Source organism: Hyperoodon ampullatus (assembly GCF_949752795.1).
Source record: "Hyperoodon ampullatus genome assembly, chromosome: 16".
NCBI lineage: Eukaryota > Metazoa > Chordata > Mammalia > Artiodactyla > Ziphiidae > Hyperoodon > Hyperoodon ampullatus.
This window is the reverse complement of record NC_136929.1, coordinates 31,001,766-31,023,079: the sequence shown is the minus strand read 5'-3', so window position 1 is coordinate 31,023,079 and position 21,314 is coordinate 31,001,766. Positions and strand designations below refer to the sequence as shown.

Sequence of the window (21,314 nt, the reverse complement as noted above, 5' to 3'; positions counted from 1 at the left end):
GCACGGAAAACAATGCCTGTCTCTTCAGCATTTGTGTCACCGATCTCCCAGGCCAGCATGAAGTTGTTTCTCGTGTAGTCATGATGGGGGTTACCTTCAGACCGAAAGAAGTGTTACTACTTCGTTTTCCTGCTCTGCTTTCAGACATCGTGGGATGGTGATGCCCTTTTGTGTTAACACTGTGAAGGGGATTCAGCCCTGCTGAATTGGGTGCCGCTAAGAGATCCAGCTCTTACACTCAGCTGGACAGGTAGCCTTCCTCACACCAGCATATGCCTCCGGCGGTGCAGTGCCAAGTGATCTGACCGGGAAAAGCTGCGGTCACAGTCTGCGCACTTGAATGGCTTCACTCCCGTGTGTTTGCGGTAATGCCTCGTCAGTTCATCCGAACGAGCGAATTTCCAGGTGCAGCCTTCCCAGGTACACTTGTAGGGTTTCTCTCCTGGAAGAAACAAAGGGACACACGCTTTGGTGCTCCATGATTTCTCCAGAAAAACCATCCCAACATGATATTTGGGGAAATGACTGTTCTCAGTGGATTTTCCATTTGGTAATCCTTTGTTGGGAAACCTAATCACCCCACCAGCTGGGGTTGAGTCAGACAGGTGGCGTTTCAATTTCGTCTCTCTTGCTGTGACACTGGGCAGGTTAGTTAACACTTGCATCCTGAGTTATGGGTAAGTTACTTTGCAGTCAAAATATCAAAAGGCATAGACTGATTGCTACTGGATATAATCACCATGGTAGACTGGAAAGGCGTGTTAGGGGGCTCTACCTAGGTTGACTGGCTCAAGGGCTAAAACTCACAAAGAATTATAAAGCGTAGTGATTTATATGTTTTGTTGCAATACTCCTCCCAACAGGGTATCACTTAGATGTTTAAAGGCTATTTTAGGGTACAGTGTCCTTTTATCAGTCACACAAAATTTCATTAAAAGGTAAGCATTCTACCACCCCCCAGAAATTAGGTATTAAGTACTTATTATTTATAAACATCTACTGTTTGTTTGTCTACTGGGAAAGAATCCTAGATACCTTAATAGTGCAAGTTTCAGTATCTTCTTCAGTGACTTAAGAATGAGGGCAAGCCCTAAGGAATCATCAAGTTGGTCCTTGTGTTGAGATCCACAGTAAAAAACAGTCTGAAGAAGTATGTAATTTGACCAGATCCCTCAGTCAACTCGTAAAGACAGTAAAATATGCAAAGGCTTTGCTGGGAAAAGATATGTTATCCATTGTCCAAAAGAGCTCCCTGGGGGAACGGGACAATAGTTGACCTAGGTGTGCTTTTTCCTGGCTCTCATTCAGAATGGAAGCGCTGTCCTCAGGCAACCCCACAAGAACTGATCTCTCCTCTGCCGCTTCCATCCAATAGTCAACAAAGTGCTGCTTAGCCACACTTGGTGTCTGGCAAAAGGGCCTAAGACTGGGAAAGGAGCTATTTGCTGATCCCAATGGACAGAGTTGCAAAGTGACTTTTGTTAAATCCACTTTACAGATGAGAAAACTGAGGTTCAATGGAGTAAAGTAACTTGCCTGAGGCCAGTAAATAGATGTGTTTGGTCCCAAATGCAGCGCTTTTCACTGTGTTCTAGGGGAGTGGATAATTCTTTCCCCATCTAAACTCTGTCACATCCTTAGCCAACACTGATTCCACCTTCTTAGATACTTTCAAATTGTTCAACTCCTATTTCTATTAAGTTGCCTACCACAATAGATCATACAGATTTTGTCTAGATGTCTTTCCCCTTTACCAGTTTCTGAATACACAGAGATCAAGAATCACGCCCCTACTATTTCACTATCCTCAGAGCTTAAAAGTATGTGCCAAACAGTGTTTGAATAAATTAATAAAACTGCAGCACACACAGACATGCTCACACAAAGGCGTGTACACAGGAGTGTACTAAGCCCCGTAAATGAGATGTACAAGTGATGGGAAAACTAGACTGAACCAGATCCAGCAGTTTTTGTTCAACTGTTAAATAAATGTTAACTATAGGGGTCCTTTTAGGATCAAGTGGCCCTTTCACAGAAGTGACTGAATAGTACAGCCCAGTTAAATCTAGAAATACGGACACACTAACTGTGGCCCACAGAAAGCTCCAGGTTACTCTGACATCCAGCCTACATCCAGCCTACTGACTGGATTAATCCAAAACCTCAACTTCCGACTCATTCTGGATGCTCTATGGAGACAAAAATCTGCATTTACAGGTGTCTACTGATCAGAATTTAACAGAAATTTAACAGAAATTTTTAAAAATCAGCAAAACCCCTAACTTAAAAAGAATGGCAATCTACTATACAGTATATCCATGACAACTGTTAAAATGCTTTTATTTACATTTCATCACCATATGTTTTATTTACATGTCATCATCATATTTTTTTCCTTGAAATTTACAACATGAGCATGGGTTTTAATAAGCTGAGCTTGATATAAATCATATCTTCAAAAACACATCCATCTTTGGGGCACTGAGCTCAGCCAGTTGACTCCTTGTCACCAACAGGCATCTCCTAGTTATCTCCTGTGTTACTAAGGAACCAGCCACAGAGAGTATAGGCCTAAGAAGGAAAAAATAAAAGATTTTCTTAATTGGGGAAAAGCATTGCTCAGTTGTGTGTTAGGAGGACGTCTATTTCTATCTTGGTGGGGAAGTGTCATCTGAGTATGACTGGGGTTAGAAAAGCTGCTGCACCCTCACCTTGGCGTTGCAGATGGAGAGACAGGAAGGGGCTCCATAACTGGGATGGGCCCGGAAGTAAAGAGAGGCCATAGAAGGAGACGGGGCTTCAGTCTCACCTCAAGAAGGATGCTGGAGGCTGGCATGGCCACCGTAGGGACGGCCTGTTGTCTCAGGGGTTCTCTGAATTTCCTTGTACACCCAATTTTGGCACTTAATATTCTGCAGTTTCTTCCTCCAAATTATAATAGACATACTTTTACTTTCACTTTGGCTGTTTAATAATGGTAGCTGTGCCCTTTTCACTTGAAAATCTATAGCAGGGGTGGTAAACTGTGGCCCCCAGGACAAATCTAGTCTGTGGTTTGTTTTCTGTGCAAGCTGCAAGCTAAGAGTAGTTTTCACACTTTTAAATGGTTGGAAAAAAAAAAAAAACCCCAAAGAAGGCTCTCTCGTGGCATGTGAAAAGTATATACTTTTCATGAAATTCAAATTTTAGTGGCCATAAATAAGTCTTTATTGGAACACAGCCACACTCATTTGTTTGCATATTGTTTACGGCTGTTTTCCAGGGGTGGAGGCATTGAGCACTGCAATAGAGAATGTATGGCCTGCAATACCTAAAACATTTACTATAGAAGGTTGGCCGACTCTTGATGTAAGGGACGGGCGCCTCAGCTTTTGGCAGGCTTCCTGATTATGTTAACTTAATCAGCATATATAACACACCTTGTTAGTTTGGGATGGGTGGGTGAGGGAATATTTTGGCTATAAGGTAATCACTTATTCTTAACTCACGCTCCTCGATTAAAATTCGAACTGTCCTCTTGGTAATGAATACACGTGATATTTCATGTCCGATGCTTTAAACAGAGAGTTCTGGACAAGGAGAAATAAGGGACTCTCTGAAAAGGCTCACCCAATTCAGTCAGGGTTTTAAAAGTCTTCGGGATCTCCTCTGCTCATTAGAAAAGCACAATAATGAGTAAGGCCTTCACTATGAGGGTGAGAGGTGTCAGGAACGTCTCTGTACACTTTACCTGGTAACCAAAAGAGCACTGATTCTACAGTGATGGAGCCCGACCTTGCCCTACCCCACTCCAACCCACCCTTTCAATACGGTTGTGTTACCATGGCCACCGTGCTCAGTGATGAGCGACAATTAATTCTACTTAGTCTGAGGAGGAGGACATAAGGAAGGAAGGATCAGAAAAGAGGAGCTCAGATGTCTGGCATCATTTCTAAGGTGGATGTCTTAAAGGCGGAGAGGCAGAGAAAGCAACAGGAAACTCAGTGCAGAACCTGAAAAGTATTCTGTGAGGTGAAATCAGGTTCAGTAAGTGCCTCCAAAATGCAAGATGCAGATACGTCCCTACCTCATGAGTAAAACCAGTGAAAATGATATATAAGCTTATAAACCATTAGGGGCTAAGTGATTAAGGAAGGCAGGTAAAAAAGAATGAACACATTCTCATCTAGGGGGTGGGGGAGGGAGGACCTCTATCAGAAAATAATAAACTTCATTATCTGAGTGATCGATGAGTTTTCCTTGAAGCTTTTCTTACAAAAATATATGCTTTCTTTTTAATATCCCCCAATATTTCTTGTATAATATTTCTTGCCCCCATTTCCTCACAAATAAAACCAGAGTTTGGGTATTCTCTCTCCATATTCAGAAGAAAGAAGAGGGGAAGAAAGAAAATAAGATCTTCAAATCTCTCTTCACAGCTAGAGGCTGGGCTCTGGGGGTGGCTCCTGTCTATGAAGATGAGATGGCTGCTTGGACCAGGCAGAGAGCAGGCTTCTCCCCCTCTCTCAAGAGGGACCTCGGTTTCCCTTATATCCACCTCGTGCCTAGCATTTCATTACAAAAAGTCAATAAATTCTCTCATTGGACTAGTTAAGTTTTAGAAGTGGATACAATGCTAGTGGCTGCTACATTATGTTAAAACTGCACGTTATATTTTATGCTTGTGCTTTGAAGCTATTTAAAGGGTACAATCTTATAAACAAATTAAGATGAGACACTAACTTCATGATGTGAGTAAAAACTAATTAAGATGATAAATAGGGCTCCCCTGGTGGCGCCGTGGTTGAGAGTCCGCCTGCCGATGCAGGGGACACGGGTTCGTGCCCCGGTCCGGGAAGATCCCACGTGCCGCAGAGCGGCTGGGCCCGTGAGCCATGGCCACTGAGCCTGCGCGTCCGGAGCCTGTGCTCCACAACGGAAGAGGCCACAACAGTGAGAGGCCCGCGTACCGCAAAAAAAAAAAAAATTTAAAAAAGATGATAAATAAGTTTGTAAGATACACTGTAATATGTATAAATGAGCCCTGAAAGGATATAATAAAGAACGGACAGAATCCTTCCTCCATGCCCCCTTCTTTCCTTCAAATCTTGCTAGAAAACAGAAAGCTCACTTTAAAGTTAAAAAAGCCAGTGGAGGGGACAGAACGGTGGGTGGATTTTCCACGAACGTTTTCCTGTGGAAAGAGTTGGCTTGACACTAATAGCGGTCAAGCATCTCCCAGGGTCTGTGCGGCTTTTGTGCACAGCTGCTCTGTGCCAGGCTGAATGGGGGTGACAGTAAACCCTATTTCCAGTGATTTCTTCAGGAACAGTGAATGGTCCTTAAACTCATTTGAATTAGAATTCTGCACATGTGTTATTCAACACTGTTTTCACTAGAAATAAGCTAAAAATAAAAAGAGCATGCCCACCTTTTTTTTTTGTTTGTTCCGTCTAACCCACAAATACACTTAGAATCCTCGGTAGAAAAGTCTTTGAAAATGTATTTCAATATTTTTCAAAAGAATCAGAAGTTTTGACTCCACCATCAGACCACCTTTGATTTTTGTTTCTTACATTAATCCTGTGAAATAATAAAATGATAGGGAATGGTGTGGTATATGTCCTTACCAATAAGTCTTAGTAAGTGATTAAGTCGAGACATCAAGTTGCTAATGTATAGGAAAAAAATCAAAGGAGCTGAGCTGGGTAATTGGTAGCTTAACACTACACTCACCTTGGGGTGTAGTTATTAACTTTTAGACTCTCAGTTCTGAAGTGAAGGTCTCTGTGTCCCATGAAAAACCCGTAAGCCATTTCCACCTTTTGACCATTTTTCAGCACAATCTGTCCTCTTTCAGTTCTTTATAAAACCTGAACTAAACTACGAAACCTCTGAAAAAGAAAAATGTTAACTGAAACTAATAGCAAGGCCTCCTATTCTTTTAAAGTGAAAGAGTCCTGTAAAGATTAAAAAGAGAACGTACCAAAAAAAGAGGGTTTGTTCATTTTTGTTCGAAAACACTCTTTTTAACTCCTCATTTGGGGTTCACGTTAGAAACAGTTTTATATGCACACTAGCCAGTGTGTGTGTATGTGTGTGTGTGTGTGTGTGTGTGTGTATTCACAGGCATTATTTAAATAGTATTCTAGTATTCTAATTAAGTATCCTGGGAAAATGAAAACTCTCATCAGAGTTTTTTTCTTGAAACAGTCAAGAAACTGATTTATTATGAGAACTGCTGTCTCTTTCAATTTTGGTTAAAGAAAAGGATTAAGAGTCACTCAGTGCATTTCCATGACATTTACCCAGCAGAAGGCATAATAAAGTCTAAAGAAAACATCAGGTATTGAATGGATTCCCAAAACCCACGAAACAAAAATAACTTTTTCGGGTACCTCCCATTTCACCATCTGAAACGCTGAAAGGTAAATGTGTCCTGAGACAAAAGACAGGTGCCCTTTCATATTAAAATGACGTGTGAGCAACACCAGAAAAGGAATGTGCAGTTTGCAAAAGCTCCCGGTCAAACAAAACGCCCATGTCCTCACATCAGCTTCTCTCTATTATTCTCTCAAGCAACCGAAAGAAAAAAAAAACACCTTTGGCAACAGGAAACATAGGCATTTTCTTCAGTTCAGAAGTGCATTTCTGAAATGTGTCCCTGTTTAACTTTTATAAAGTCAGGGGGCCCCAGACACTGACAAATGAGCTTCATTACACTCAAGGCTCAACATATTTGCTGTGACAATCTGTTTCACTTGAGGAATGGTATTTGCATATGAGGGGAAAAAAAACCCCAGAATCAAGATTCCTATCTTGTTTTCTGGTTTCTGTTACATTAGTTCATAAAAGTTCACAGAATTTTAGATCTGGAAGGAAATTAGGTCCTTTGAAAATGAGGAAACAGAAACCTAGAGCTGAGATTACAAGGCCCTTGACTTGTCCAGGGGTAGACAAGGCTGCCTTCCTTCTTGCTGGTGTTAAGGGGGCAGAAAACAGCACAGGCTTTGAAATCAAGCGGAATGCGCGGTCAAATGAGGCTCAGTCTCCAATCTGCCACTGGATCTCAGGCTAGAGAGTTAAGCTTTCTGAAACTCTGTTCCCTGTCTGTAAAATGGGAACACTGTTCCCACGGTGAAACTTAGAAATACACATGCCATGTGCCTGGCACATGATAGGTGCTTAATAAAGGATATTGAATTCTAAATTATGAAATTCAAGGTTTTTCTGTTTCTGCTAAGAAATATAAATAACATAAAGTTAAAAATAAATCCCATTTGTTATTTTTAGGGAAGGAATTAAGATTTGCAGGTAAAATGGATGCCGACCCTGATCCTGATTTTTTCTAACGTTTTAAGTATAAAACTCCTTTATAGGCCAAGTAGACCAATCTATTCTATAATTTGTTTGATCCGTTTGGTCTTGTCAATTCAATCAAACAAGTGATCAGTATGTTAGTATCTGCCCTATGTAACTGTCTGGACTGAATTAATTCTCCTTTTCATTATGTGTAAACAAGACCAAGTGGGTCTTTTTTTTCATGCAATTATATAGAGGATTTCTTTGATAAAAATAATATTTGCTACAGCATATAGCGTCTTCCATCTACCACACTTAGCTCTAAGAGTTTTATGGATCTGAACTCATTTAACTTTGACCCTAACTGTAGTTGCTGTAACCAACCCCACTTCACCCAGAGTTAGTATGGGGTGGATGGAGGAGGGATTTCAACCCAGGGAGCCTGACACCCAAGGTCACAATCCTAACCACTACCCTACAATGCCTCTCAACATCTTAAATCACTGCTTTCGTAAACCAGGATATCCAGTCAGAACTGGCCAAGCAGACTGAGAGAATATGAACTAGTACTTACAGGACAAACACTGTGTTAACCCAGAGGCTAGCCCCTCTCCTCTAGAAATCAAATGTAAATGAAGTTAAAAATACCCTATAGGGCTTCCCTGGTGGCGCAGTGGTTGAGAGTCCGCCTGCCGATGTAGGGGACGCAGGTTCGTGCCCCGGTCCGGGAAGATCCCACATGCCGCGGGGCAGCTGGGCCTGTGAGCCATGGCCGCTAAGCCTGTGCGTCCGGAGCCTGTACTCCGCAACGGGAGAGGCCACAACAGTGAGAGGCCCGCGTACCGCAAAAAACACACACAAAAAAACAAAAAAACAAACAAAGAAAATACCCTATAATAAAAATGTACTTTACTGGAAGTAAAAAGTTCAAGGTCTAAGGATAATACTCTATGTGGCTGAGTTTATATTTCTATGTAGGGACAACGTTTATCTTCCTGTTTCTGGTTACTTTTTCCTCAGTTTCTTTTGCAGACGCCTTCCTTTACCTGTCACATAAATCAGGGGTCCCCAACCCCCAACCAGTACCAGTCCGTGGCCTGTTAGGAACCGGGTCGCACAGTGGGAAGTGCGTGGTGGGAGAGCGAGCAAAGCTTCCTCTGTATTTAGAGCCGCTCCCCATCCCTCGCATTACTGCCTCCTGTCGGCATTATGGTGAGTTGCGTAATTATTTCATTATATATTACAATATAATAATAATAGAAATAAAGTGCACAATAAGTGTAATGTGCTTGAATCATCCCCAAACCGTCCCCCGCCCTGGTCCGTGGAAAAATTACCTTCCATGAAACCAGTTCCTGGTGCCAAAAAGGCTGGGGACGCTGACATAAATGTTTACTGAGATTTGGGCTTTGACATCTTCTCACTTGCATAGGTTCTCCTTGGTTTCCACAGCTTCTACCACAACTTATAAAGGAAAGATTCCCAAGTGTCTACACCTCCGTCTCTCTCCCAAGCACCACGGAAGGGGAGACAACATTGCCAGTTGGCAGCCCGAAAGTAACCCCATGTGACCAAAACGTTATTCAGCATCTACCACTTAGATGAGACATGTTCCTCCTTCTATTTTGATATCTGGAAAAAAGACAAGCCCATCTACTCAGGTATCAAGTCATACATCTGTCCAGTTGGCGAGATTTCTTGGACTCTTTCCTATCGGTTATTCTCTACCTGCCCCAACCCGATTATTACATTTGCCAGTTCTGCCTTCCCAGTGTCCTCTCCAGTTCATCTCCATGAAGACGGTCTGCCTCTTTTTAGAGTTTCACCACCTTTCACCAATACCAACTTCTACTGCTCTGTTTCCCTGTCTTATGTCCTGCTACCTCCAGTTAAATTATTAATGCTCCTGGTTCTCGTCTTCTCACTGGCTTTCTAACAAAGCAAAACTTTAGTTGACTTTCAAGAAAGACTGGGAATTCCCTGGGGGTCCAGTGGTTAGGATTCCATGCTTCCACTGCAGGGGGCCCAGGTTTGATCCCCGGTCAGGGAACTAAGATCCCACAAGTCACAAAGCGTGGCTGAAAAAACCCAAAAAAACCAAAAAACAAACAAACAAAAAAGATCAGTTCACATTATGATGAAAAACCTTAAAAATAGGTCATTTACCAATCACTTGCTATCTTGATACTTCCAAGTACCTTAATGACCAACTCTAAACAGGTAGGAACCGCTAGCTAGACCTGCATGGAGTGTGGCCCTAGTGGGAGAGACTGGCAGGTTATGAGCAAACTTGTCTGAGACCAGGTGTAATGACAGCAGCACAGGTTTTAGAGAAACCAGAGTCTGCATCCCAGCTCCACTCCTTCCTTGTTCATTCCATGACAGTGGACAAGTGCTCTAACCTTTCAGGGGATTTACAGATGTGATTAAAATATGTAAAGCACTAGCAGAGCGGGGCACTGTGCCTGGGACCTGGCAGGTCCTCAGGAAATATCAGTTCTCTCTCACTGCTGGTCTCCATGTCTGTTCACAGCATTCCTTCCTCCTAACCATGCACCCCAGATGTCTTCAAAGTCTCCCCTTCCCCTGCCCTCACGTCCAAGCAGATACCATGCCCTCCTGTCTCTACTGCCCCACTGTTTCCCACACGCTTTCCTCTCTGCCCACTGTGCTGCTGCAACAAGGAAACGTCCAAGTGTTCCAGGGTCACGGAGGAAAAAATGCTACCTGCCTAGGGAAGGAGGGTGGTCAGAGAGCTTCACAGACAAGGTGACACTGAGGCAGTTTCCAAAAATAAATAGAAGTTTACCAACTCAAGAAGGAAAAATGGAGGTGCCCAGGCAGGCCATTTCAGGTAGGGGCAAGAATGTACAAATGAATTCCATACAGCTGGGCATGTTTGGAGGTTGCTTCATTTGTGTGGGTGGGGAATGGGAGAAATTGGGATGGGGTCAGCAAATGAGGTTTGACAGATGAAAAGGAGTCCGATGAGAAGGGCCTTGCACGCCCAGCTTAGAAAGGTGTCCCCAAATTCCCTGGCCATAACAGACAACTCCCATGGTGTTCTTTTGTTATTCTGCTTGTATCTTTATTATATGACTTGGTAGACTTGGCCTTCGTTGTGACTGTTCAATGGATCTTACCTAGTATACTTATGGACAAGTTCATTGAAGATGGGGGTTCTGCCTCTTTCTGCCTTTTTCAAGAAAAATCTATAGTGCCTTAGACACGGAAAATGCTCAATAAATATCTGTCTTGTTGAATTTGTCTGTGAATAGGTCCTTTCAAATAAAAGACTACGTTTTACTATGTATTTAAAATACATTCCTGAAAAGATTATTTATACTATCATGCTAAAAATGATGACAAAGGGCTGATAAAATAATACTTTTACTCCAACTTCTTCTGCATTATATAAATATTAAATTAGTTGAGTCTGAAGTAAACAGATTATATAATTAGAGCTGATTGTGACAATACATTAAATTATCCAAACTTTTTTGCCTTGAACCTACTGCTCATATTAATAATATATATCCACATCAATATCCAGACATACACAATTTCAATTTAACAAATAATGAACTGGGTCCTTAAAATGTGTTAGTCACTGTATTCACTGGGGATATAAAAATGAGGCCCCCTGTGGTAATTATGCAACAACTTGCTATATTTATGTTCAAAGTTAAAAAAATAGAAAACCTGAGATACATAGAGTTAAGTAGCTTGTCTAAGCTCACAAGCCAGTTAGGGGCCAAAGACAAATTTCTGTCGCCTGACTTCAAATTTAGTGCTATTTCTATGATAGTTTCCTATTTCTTCGCAGTTACCAATATGGAGCGTATCTGTGAGCTCTCTAGCCAAGATCTGCAAACAGCTTATTTGCTGAGGAGTTTTACCTGAAAAACGTCAGTTTGTTCTTAAGTGATTCATTATCCTGGCATCACTAAGCCCTATGCTTTATCTAACAATGAATCTAGACAGAGGGTCTGACGTGGAGCTTTATATGGAACGAGTTATTTAATTAATGAAGATAGATGTGAAAGTATAAGCAGCACCCCATCGCCTGAAGGTAAGATCTAGCAACCCCAAGACTTGTGAACAAAAGGCCACCAAGATGCACAGCTGTCACATAGCTCATGATTTTCTTTGTAGGATATCATCAAATCATTTCAGAATCTCATCCAATAAAATAAGATGTCAAATTAGAAGCAAGAAATATAGGAATAGCAATGAGAAGTAATGAGACAAGAAAGAAAGTGAAAAAACATGGAATCCACAAGCATTTTGGGGTGTGTGTGTGTGTGCGCGTGTGCACACATAGTCATTATCTGATATTAATTATAGCACATGATATTACTTACAAAGTCTTCATTCCTCAAGGGAAGGGCTAAATAATACATCATTTCTTTCATTTGTAAAGGTAGGGAAGGACATATTTTAGAGACGTTTAAATCAAAAATCGGTTAAAATTTTTAAAGCATCCATATGAGTTAACTTCCTTGATGTGTAAAATTCAGATATGAATTATTTTTGCTAAAGCCAGACATAAGAAATGTGGCTGCTCTATATTTACTAATTTTTAAAACTTTGGTGTACCGCTTTCATATGAATACAAATGACTATTAGACAAGATTGGCTAAATGAGCCTCAGATTTATTAGAGAGCAGGATACCAAGTTGAAATTTTCAAATTCCGATTCATCTGAAACAACATTTTTATAGGTCAAAACTACTTATTTAAAAATCTGGTTTTAAATCTTTATCTTGCCGTTTCCTTGTTCATCATTAAATTATACTATTCTGCAGAGCAGTGATCATCATGCCGTGTCAAACGTACCACTAGAGGGTTCTAGCTGACTCTTCCTTGGACCCTCTTAGACTAGACCCAACATCTGGTTGTAGTGCGCCATCTAGTGGTTGTAAGAATCACTGGTGCCTGAGTGTTATTTGCTTGAACTGCATTTTAGAAAACATAATGGCATACATTTTTAGAAAGTAATAAGAATTCTAAACGGCAATACCAAACTCATAAAACCATTTTTTTCTAAAATTCATATTTAGATCACTTAATAAGTAATGAAATTCTTAAAGTGAGGGAAACTCATTGTATTAATACATAGTAGTTATGTTTAGCACAGATTTAAATGACCTTTAATTTCAGTACACTGCATATTCATTTAAATACACTGCACACTGCTTCATGCAGAGGAAACACACAATTTAGACCAGTGAGTAGGAATAACGTACCTGCTGACAAAGGGGTGGATGAGATGACCGAGATATATTTTTTTCCTTCTATTGAACGTGCCTTAAACAACTTACCACAGACAGGTGTTAGTAGGCATTTAAAAATATTTGGTCAAACCTTTATGTTATTATCTAAACTGCACATTTATGAAACTATATTTAATTATTTTTAAAAGGTACTCTTCAGCACGTCTTTTTTTTTTACTCTAACTTCCTTGTTAATATATAGAAAATGATCCTCTTTCATGCTCCTACAAATGTTTAATTTACTGTACGTATAAGTCCTAAACAGATGACTGATCATGTACTAATAAAGCACAAAAGATCAAGTGTTAAAGGTAGAATTAACGTGACTTTCTTAAAGAAAGTGTCTTCTTGTCCCTTGCTCACCTCCCATCGCGTGTGTAGTTCTCATAAGTCATCTGTTACAATCCCAAACTTCACATTCATTATTACTGGTCACACACAAATAACTTACGCAATATGCCTGAAGCAAAGGTAAGGCTAAGAAGATATTTATTAAAATCAAAGCAAGTCAACCTGAATCCCTATAGAACTAGTGTTGATTTTACTTTGAACCCGAAGTTATGAAATCTTGCATGTAATTATAAATCAGAAACCAGTATGGGCTCACTTTGAACCAGTGGCAGCAAATCAAGCAAATTTCATTCTTTCTTTTTAAAAGTGCTGTTATTTGACTGGTAGTTTAGGAGACTCTGCCTTGAGCAGAGTAAGTATTTCTCTGCTAAGTGGATGGATGAATTTGGCATATCTGGCTTTGGAGCAGGAATTTCAAAAGGACTTTTGGATGCAGCTGTGAGATCAAGAAACATGGATTGGAGCAGGACAACTAAGTGGATTCTTAGCTTTAAGTTCATAAATTAAGACCCACTTGGATGGAAGTCTCCAACATCACATCTCAGGGCTTTTTCCTTGAACCTGTTCTACTTAGTACTTGGAAAAATGGAGAAGCTGAAGGAGAAAGCTAAAAAAGTAAAAGCAAGGGGGGCAGGGAGAGCTCCAAAATCTTTTCAATTTATTAGAATAATGAGCCCAAGTCAATAAAATGGATGCAGTATAATTATTTCCCAGACTTGAAAGGGTATGTGCAGCCCTCATAGTATCTCCCACAAGAGGTCATCCAGCCTGGAGCAAAACACCTCAGTGACGGGAAACCCACTATTCCCAAGGGAGCCACCATCTGAGGGACAGGTTCAATGACAAATACAACACTGCACGTTTAAGTTGAAAAGAAATCCGTTCTAGGTACAGGGGGTGGGAAGATCCAGGTTTCAGCAGTTTTTGATTGAGATGACCTCACAGAGTCAACTGCTAAAAGAATTAACATTACCTTTACATCTATTAAGAGACGTCCATTAACAAGAGCTCTTCCCTCAATTTGTGGTGTGAAAACTGTAAAAGATACTGTGATATGTTGGCATATACCTAGGAAAACGTGGCTGAGAGAATGGCGGGTGTCTGGCTTGGGGAGATGAAGATACCAGTGGTTCATGACAGTGCTGAGAGGGGCACCAGGGTCCCGGAAGTGAAATTTACACTGTGATGGCTGGAGCGATTCCCTTGGACAACAAGACAATGGGAGCCAAACAATGCCATACGAGCCAATTCAATGCTGTAAGAGATGAGGACTCCGCCCTCAGAAATGTCACCCAACTTGTCTTGCACAAGAAAAAGCTCTCTGTCACGCGAGGCATTTAAGGAGAGATGGGAAATAATACTTGACCGGGAGTCACACTCATACCAAGGAGATAATGACACTGGTTATTGTGTGGATCAAATGAAAGAAAAAGTGTTAAGTGTGCAGAATACTGCATAGTATAGGGACTGGTTCTCTGTGAAAGATGACACCCAAGGATCCCTCTAATTAGGAAACGAACTAGACTTGGTGACATATAAGGTCCATTCGGACCCTAGGAGTCGATGATTTCATCTTATTAATAAGCCAAACTAATTACTTCTGCTTCAGCATTAAAGGTTTATACTGCTTCGAATTATAATGCATACATCACATCTCTCCCACTTTCACAATCTATATTAAAACCTATAAGATCCAATCCTATCGTGCCATAACATTAAATTCTTTAATAGTACCTCATGAAACCTTTTCCTCTCTTTCACTGTTCATCACTTGCATAAATGAAATAGAGGGTGCCTGTGTGAAAGCGGGGATAATAAGTATTTTGGAAAGTTCAAGGAAAATAGGAGTAACTCAAAATATATAAGGATTCACTGCAGAAGGTCATTCTTTTTTTTCTTTAACTGAAATGCTCCCATAAGAAGTCAGTAATATGAGATGATCGTACTTACTCCTCTGATTTGTGTTCACTGTCTACTGATAAGATGAAACATGCTTATTCAACTTTCATGTCTTTATAGGCATTCTTGGCCTTAATGAGAAAATCGAAGACACACTCTTCTATATAAAATAGATAACCAACAAGGACCTACTATATAGCAAGGGAACTATACTCAATATTTTGTAATAACCTTTAAGGGAAAAGAATCTGAAAAAAAAAGATATATGTGTATGTAAAAACGGAATCACTTTGCTGTACACCTGAAACTAACACAACATTGTAAATCAACTAACTTCAATAAAAACTTAACTTAAATATTAAATGGCTTAATTTTTCAGATCCCCCCCAAAAAAGAAAGAAAATTGATTCGAAAATAGTGCCAAAGAAATAGATGAAAACCTCTCCTGGGAAAGCTCTGGATCAATGGAGAGGAAAGAATTTGGAATTCTTTGGAAAGAATTTGGAATTCTTTGGAAAGAATTTGGAATTTGGAATTAAGTAGAAAAGGGATAAGGACTGGGAATAGGGAGGAAAGATGGAAGCGACAGTTTTCACACTGCGTTGAATTCCCTTAGAAATAGTAATAGTATTAATGTATTATATAAGCAGAAGTAAACTCCAGATTCTATAAAGCTTTTCTGACTCAGGCAAGCATCCCGTGCTATAACTTCATCCACACACAAAAAGATGTCCCATCTTAACGATCAGAGTCATGAAAGTCTCTGTAAAGCAGCTTTCAAATAATCTGATATAAGAACATGACTCAATAAATGGCAAAGAATGACGATTTAAATGATTTTGCCACCTCAGCTGAGAGAGAGTTTATACAGTGTGGCTATCTCAATGTATCTGAGATGGGAGCACGATTTATGCAGCCCCACAGGAGTCTGTTACACGTGAAGCTCCCAGATAGGGGCAGGTGCTGGAGGCCGATTCCTGTCGAGGATAGTCACCTGCTCTATAGCACGTTGCTATCAGGAATGCGTGTGAATGAATTTCTCTCTTCTCTCTGCTTCTTTGAGGTTCACACATTCCAGTCACCAGTCACTTTTCTGACCAAAAGGTTCTGTAATTGGGGGTCCCTCCTTCCACCTTTTGGTCTCTTCCCAGAGCCTCCCGTTGATGGTACCCAATGGGATCCAGAGGCCAAGGAAGCCAGGGGATGCCAGGTGAGGGACACACAGGGTAGAGGATTGATGGGGTGGGTAGGGAGCTAAGTGAAGAGTCACTGCCTTCTTTCCTGGGTAGGGGCATGGGTGAATGGATGGTGACAAAGTCAGTGGGTCACTTGTGATCTCAATTTCCTTCTTTGCAAACTGTGAATACGCAAAATCCTCTCCTTATACAAAAAAATACCAGTGAGAATCAAATGGAATCATGTGGAAGTATTGTTTTAAACTCCCCACAGTGCTATGTATATGTCAATCTTATTTCATTTTTTTTGGGGGGGGGGTTTATCTGTTTGGTTATTTGGGGGACGAGATCAAGGGGAGAAAAACATGATCTAAGTGCTGGTGAAAACGATAACTTTAAGAGAATGATTTTGTTCAGCTTGTTTGGTATGTTATGTGGACATTTTAAAACCTAATAACTAGGGCTTCCCTGGTGGTGCGGTGGTTGAGAGTCCGCCTGCCAATGCAGGGGACATGGGTTCGTGTCCCCGTCCGGGAGGATCCCACATGCCGCGGAGCGGCTGGCCCGTGAGCCATGGCCGCTGAGCCTGAGCGTCCGGAGCTTGTGCTCCGCAATGGGAGAGGCCACAACAGTGAGAGGCCCATGTACCGCAAAAAACCCACAAAAAACCAAAAAATAAAACCTAATAACTAGACAATGATTAAGTGGCAACGCTGATTATGAAAAAGACTAGACCACTGTGTTCATACTCTTATTTTAAAAGTCCTTAAGACACAGAAGAAATACTTCTTCGCTTGCTAAACTTCACGAAGGCTTAGGCCTTTTTTCAACTGAGAGAGGGAATGTACTCCACTCAGAAAGGAACATATGATGCACGTATGATGGGTGAGCACAGAACATTCCAGCGCACTCATGGCTCCAAAGCCAAGCAGCTGGCCCTTTCTGGACTCTCAGCGACCCTCAGGTGAGACGCCCTGCAGAGCTGTACCTGTATGTGTCCTTCGATGAGCCTTCAGGTGAGAACTTTTTGTGTACACTTTGTTGCATCCCTCAAAATCACATCTGTGGATACGCCGTTTTCTGGAGTCTGGGGATTCAGACCTTCTCTGGCGTCTTGTGCTCTCAATACTAAATGGTGAGATTGAACTGGAAAAAGAAAAAGTAGATTTAAATGGTGAGCAATACAGCACTCTGTTTGGTTCCAGTGCCATGAGACCTGAGGCTCATAGTCTGCAGCTTCATACAGACTCAGGGTCCCATGTCCACATTTCCCGCTGTCACCTTCCGGGACACATTTCATTTCTTAATCTTGAAGGCAGGCCGCTAGACCTATTTTTGATGAAACACTCTTAGGGAGAGAAAGACATGCTTAAAATAACAACAAAATGACAAAAACAAAAACTAAATGAAAGCAGTGGTGAGTGAGTAGATCTCTATCATCAAAAGAAATAATCTGGCAGTGTTAAAACTATCCCTCAAAGTTTTGAACTTGTGAAGACACTTACAGAGAATATTTTAGGAAGACCTGCCATAGACAAATGACAAAATGAATGCATTTAATAAGTAACATGAGGGTCTGAATTGCATGTGACAACATATACAATCGTGTAAAATCACAACGTAATTTCAAAACAAGTAAGGTCGGGTTGAAAGAAATGACATCAGTACATCAATAACATGACTCATGACAAGCTATTTCAGTTCTGTAAAATGCACCTGACATTTGACTTTTCTCGTTGGTGGTTTTTCACGGTGAGGAGTAAAGTTCACTGTATTGAAAGATTAGCTGTACCACATTATGAAAAAAGTTTTAACTATGAGATTTAGCCCTGACTTTTACATTGTTTAACCTTAATGCCACAGTAGAAAAACAGGATTAGTTTGTAATGTCAGGTAACTGATTAACATGTACTTCTTCCAACCTTAATGTCTTTTGATTGAGATAGAAATGAAGAACAAGACTCATCTTCTTTAGTTATTCATGAAGCTCTTGAAAATTACAGTGAAATACACTAAAAAAAAGAAATCACCCATATTCCTACTATAAAAAATCTACCACCATTAATACTATGACATTACTTTCTTCCAGGTTTTCCATGCTTTGATGTTGTTTAAAATTCCTTTCTATTAATAAATCAATCCTTGAAAAACCTGAACACAACAGATAAAGATACCCCTCCACCCTTCTATCATATCATTATCCTGGTCCCTTCTCCTCCGAGGGAAAACCTCTATCATCAGCTTTCTTTAAATTCTTCCAATTCTTTAAAATCATACTCACTGATATATATCTGCATTCATGGAAAGTCATTATATTGTTTGGTGTTTTTTAAGAGACATATAAATAATATGCTGTTCACATCATTCTGCAAATTGTTCTCCACTCGACTTTTGTTCATTTGACACCGAGGATCTGAGATCTGTTCATACTGATACACTGTATTGTTTATTTGAAATGCTATATACCACAATTCATTGATTCTAAGATGAATATTTTAATGTCTCTAAAAGCAGGATGCTTCTGACATTTGACAGCTTGTCATAGTTTGACATATTTTTTTTTCTTTCTTAGTGGTATATAAAGTAATGGTGTATTTTACAATAGATGGTGTTTTAACCTAGATCAGGAGTTGGTAAATTGTTTCTGTAAAGGGCTAGATAATGAATATTTTATTTTGACTGAGAGTCATACAGTCTGTGTTGTAACAAATCAACCCTGCAATTGTAGCATGAAAGTAGCTCCAGATAAATATATAAACAAATGAGTATGGCTATGTTCCGATAAAACTTTATTTACAGAACAAATAGTGGGCTGTAATTGATCCATGGGCCATGGCTGGTTGATACTTGACTCAGATGAAATACGAGAGTAGTACAAAGAATATTATCCCAGCATTTTAAAATCCATTTCCTAGGTGATGGACATATAAATTATTTCTAATATTTCACTATAACATTGCTCCAGTGAACTTGTTTTGAATGTCTCCTTTCATGTACTTGCCTTTTAGGTTTTCAGTGCATCTTTTCCCTTGTACAAATAACAGATTCAGTAGCCAAAGCTTCATATTATTAGATAAGATCAAATATAAATGATGTTTATCTACTAGTATCTTAAACAGTTTTGTGCAAGGTTTCTAGTAGCTGAAGGAAAGAACATACGGGACAGCTAAGCCACTTTTTCAGCCTTCTTATCACTCAATACGGATTTGTGGTTTTCCACACCATTGACTCAGTTGTAGGGATTGGAGCTTATTGTGAAAAGAGTCAAAATAGTGTGACAGGTCTGCCCATGAGAGAACAGCTTTAGTCACTCCTAACAAGGTATGTTCTGGCATAGGCAGTGATTTTTGCAAATAATTAAGACTGTGTGTGTGTGATAATAGGGCAACAGTAATTCACTTCTTGAATATCTAGTCATAAAAACAAATATGGATCTTGTCACTGGGGGCCCTCAAAAATAGAAACTTTCACGTTGTGGTATGTTTGACATCTTTCAAATTGAGAATATGATATGATATTTGTTTCCTTCAAATTATAACTTAAAGTCTATAGTAAGAACGCTTTGTTTTGTACAATAATTTCTACACACTAGTATGCAGAAGTCTAAATGTAACTAAGCATAATCACACACACATATTGTTTGCCCATAGTTGACTTTAGCTATTTATCTTGCTATGTATACATGTATACAGAGAAAAGTGAAACATAAGTCTGAAATAAAAAACTGAGTAACTACTAAGTAGGTCTTTAAGGGACTGAAGTATGCTGTTATATAGTCAATCAACTACTGAACTATATGGCAGGCAGATAAGGGGAAGCAAGGGCTATAGAATGGTATAAAATTACTGCACTCAGATTTCTGAATTTACATTAAATGAAGACAGGTTAGGTGGATGGCCTTAATGTTCTACAAAACTTCATACCCTGGTTTTCCTCATTTTAAAGTGAAATGTTTTAGGACATTATGAAGAACCACCACCTAAAGGTATCTGTGTAAAGATGATGATGATGAAAAAAATAATTTTTAAAAAGGTATGTGCAATGAATAGCTGGACCCAGCAAAAACTAGCTTTAAAATGATATTCAGTGGGTAAAATTTTCCCTGGTTCCCCTTTTTAAATGGTAGAGACATCCTCAGAAGACATCGAAGAAACTTAGGCTAGCCTGTACCTTTCAGAACTTATTTGATCTCTTGTGGAAAGGCAGGAAGGTAAGTGGGGCTGAAGTGAAAAAGAATAAAAAGTGCAGAAGAGCTTAAAGAACACAGGAAGAGGAGAGGACAACCCAACTCCACAGAGGACTGCTGCTGTACTGGGGCCCACGGCATGATCCTACAGTTAGGGGGCACTGTAAGTGGAAGACAATTGTGTGTTGCGTGTTTGGCCATGCCAAGTCCATGGCAGGAAATCTGATAGTCACGGTGCTGGTACCAAGTATTTTTGTGTCTCTGGAGCCCAGAACATTGTGGGCATATAAGAAATGTTTGCTAAATAGAATGAATGAATAGATGGATGAATGGAAGAGTGTATTAAGTCAGGTATTCCTGATTTTTAATTTAATATAATCAACTAATTAATGAATCTTTAATTGGTTAATTAATCCTTACCAGGATCCTTTGACTGCAAATCTTCCAATAATGGTCACTCAATTCCTCATTCTTACTCTCATTTCCCTAAATTTCATGTTTTAAATGCTATAGTATACAAAGTGGCTACTGAATATCTGGGATTCTGGGTAACCATTAAAACCACATGTACATATAAGTGCCTTGGTTCTTTGCTCTAAGTTCAAGAGAATGGCATTCTAAAGCATGGCTTACAATTAAAATTCTCAGTGGGAGACTGCTGAGATCCCTCTGAACACGTATAAGACAATGGTGAATGAAAGAAAAAGCTTCCCTTTGATCCTAGGTAAGCAACTAGGTGAGTGCGAAAGGGTGAAGGAATGATTCTAACTCATCCTGCCCCGTCTCACTCTGGGGCTCAAAAGCCCGGTATTTGGTAACAGAACAGCTATAATTACATGTTGGGTGTCTCTGTTCTGCCCTTCCTATGCTTTCTGAAAGCCATGTGCCTTTCGTTTCCAAAGCACTTCAGGTATCCTCAAAGGCACAAACACTGACTTGTGTGCTTCAAAAGTTGGCCTTGTTCTGAAGAATGGAAATGCGCAAGAAATTACTGCCTACGCCAGCAGAGGATTCTTCCAATAATCCCTGGTAATAAGCCCAGTATGATGAAAATGGTCAGGGTAAAAGAGTTGCTAGTGTGTTCCCAGACACTGCACTAATAAACATATCCGTGCAGTTCAAAAGAACAATCACGAAAGTCCCACT

At 40.1% G+C, this 21,314-nt stretch overlaps 1 protein-coding gene across 3 annotated transcripts in view; it reads right to left on the bottom strand.

Moving 5' to 3' along the window:
- Positions 1 to 260: 260 nt before the first annotated feature.
- The window catches only part of KLF12 (KLF transcription factor 12), a gene marked incomplete at both ends in the record, with an annotated part of 307,076 nt that continues 286,022 nt past the window's right edge, over positions 261 to 21,314 (bottom strand). For all 3 annotated transcript variants that reach the window (XM_079721703.1, XM_079721704.1, XM_079721705.1), the window contains 2 exons: positions 261 to 442; positions 16,971 to 17,128. In XM_079721703.1, coding sequence (XP_079577829.1) covers positions 261 to 442; positions 16,971 to 17,128 — 340 coding nt within the window. The remainder of the gene's footprint in view (positions 443 to 16,970; positions 17,129 to 21,314) is intronic.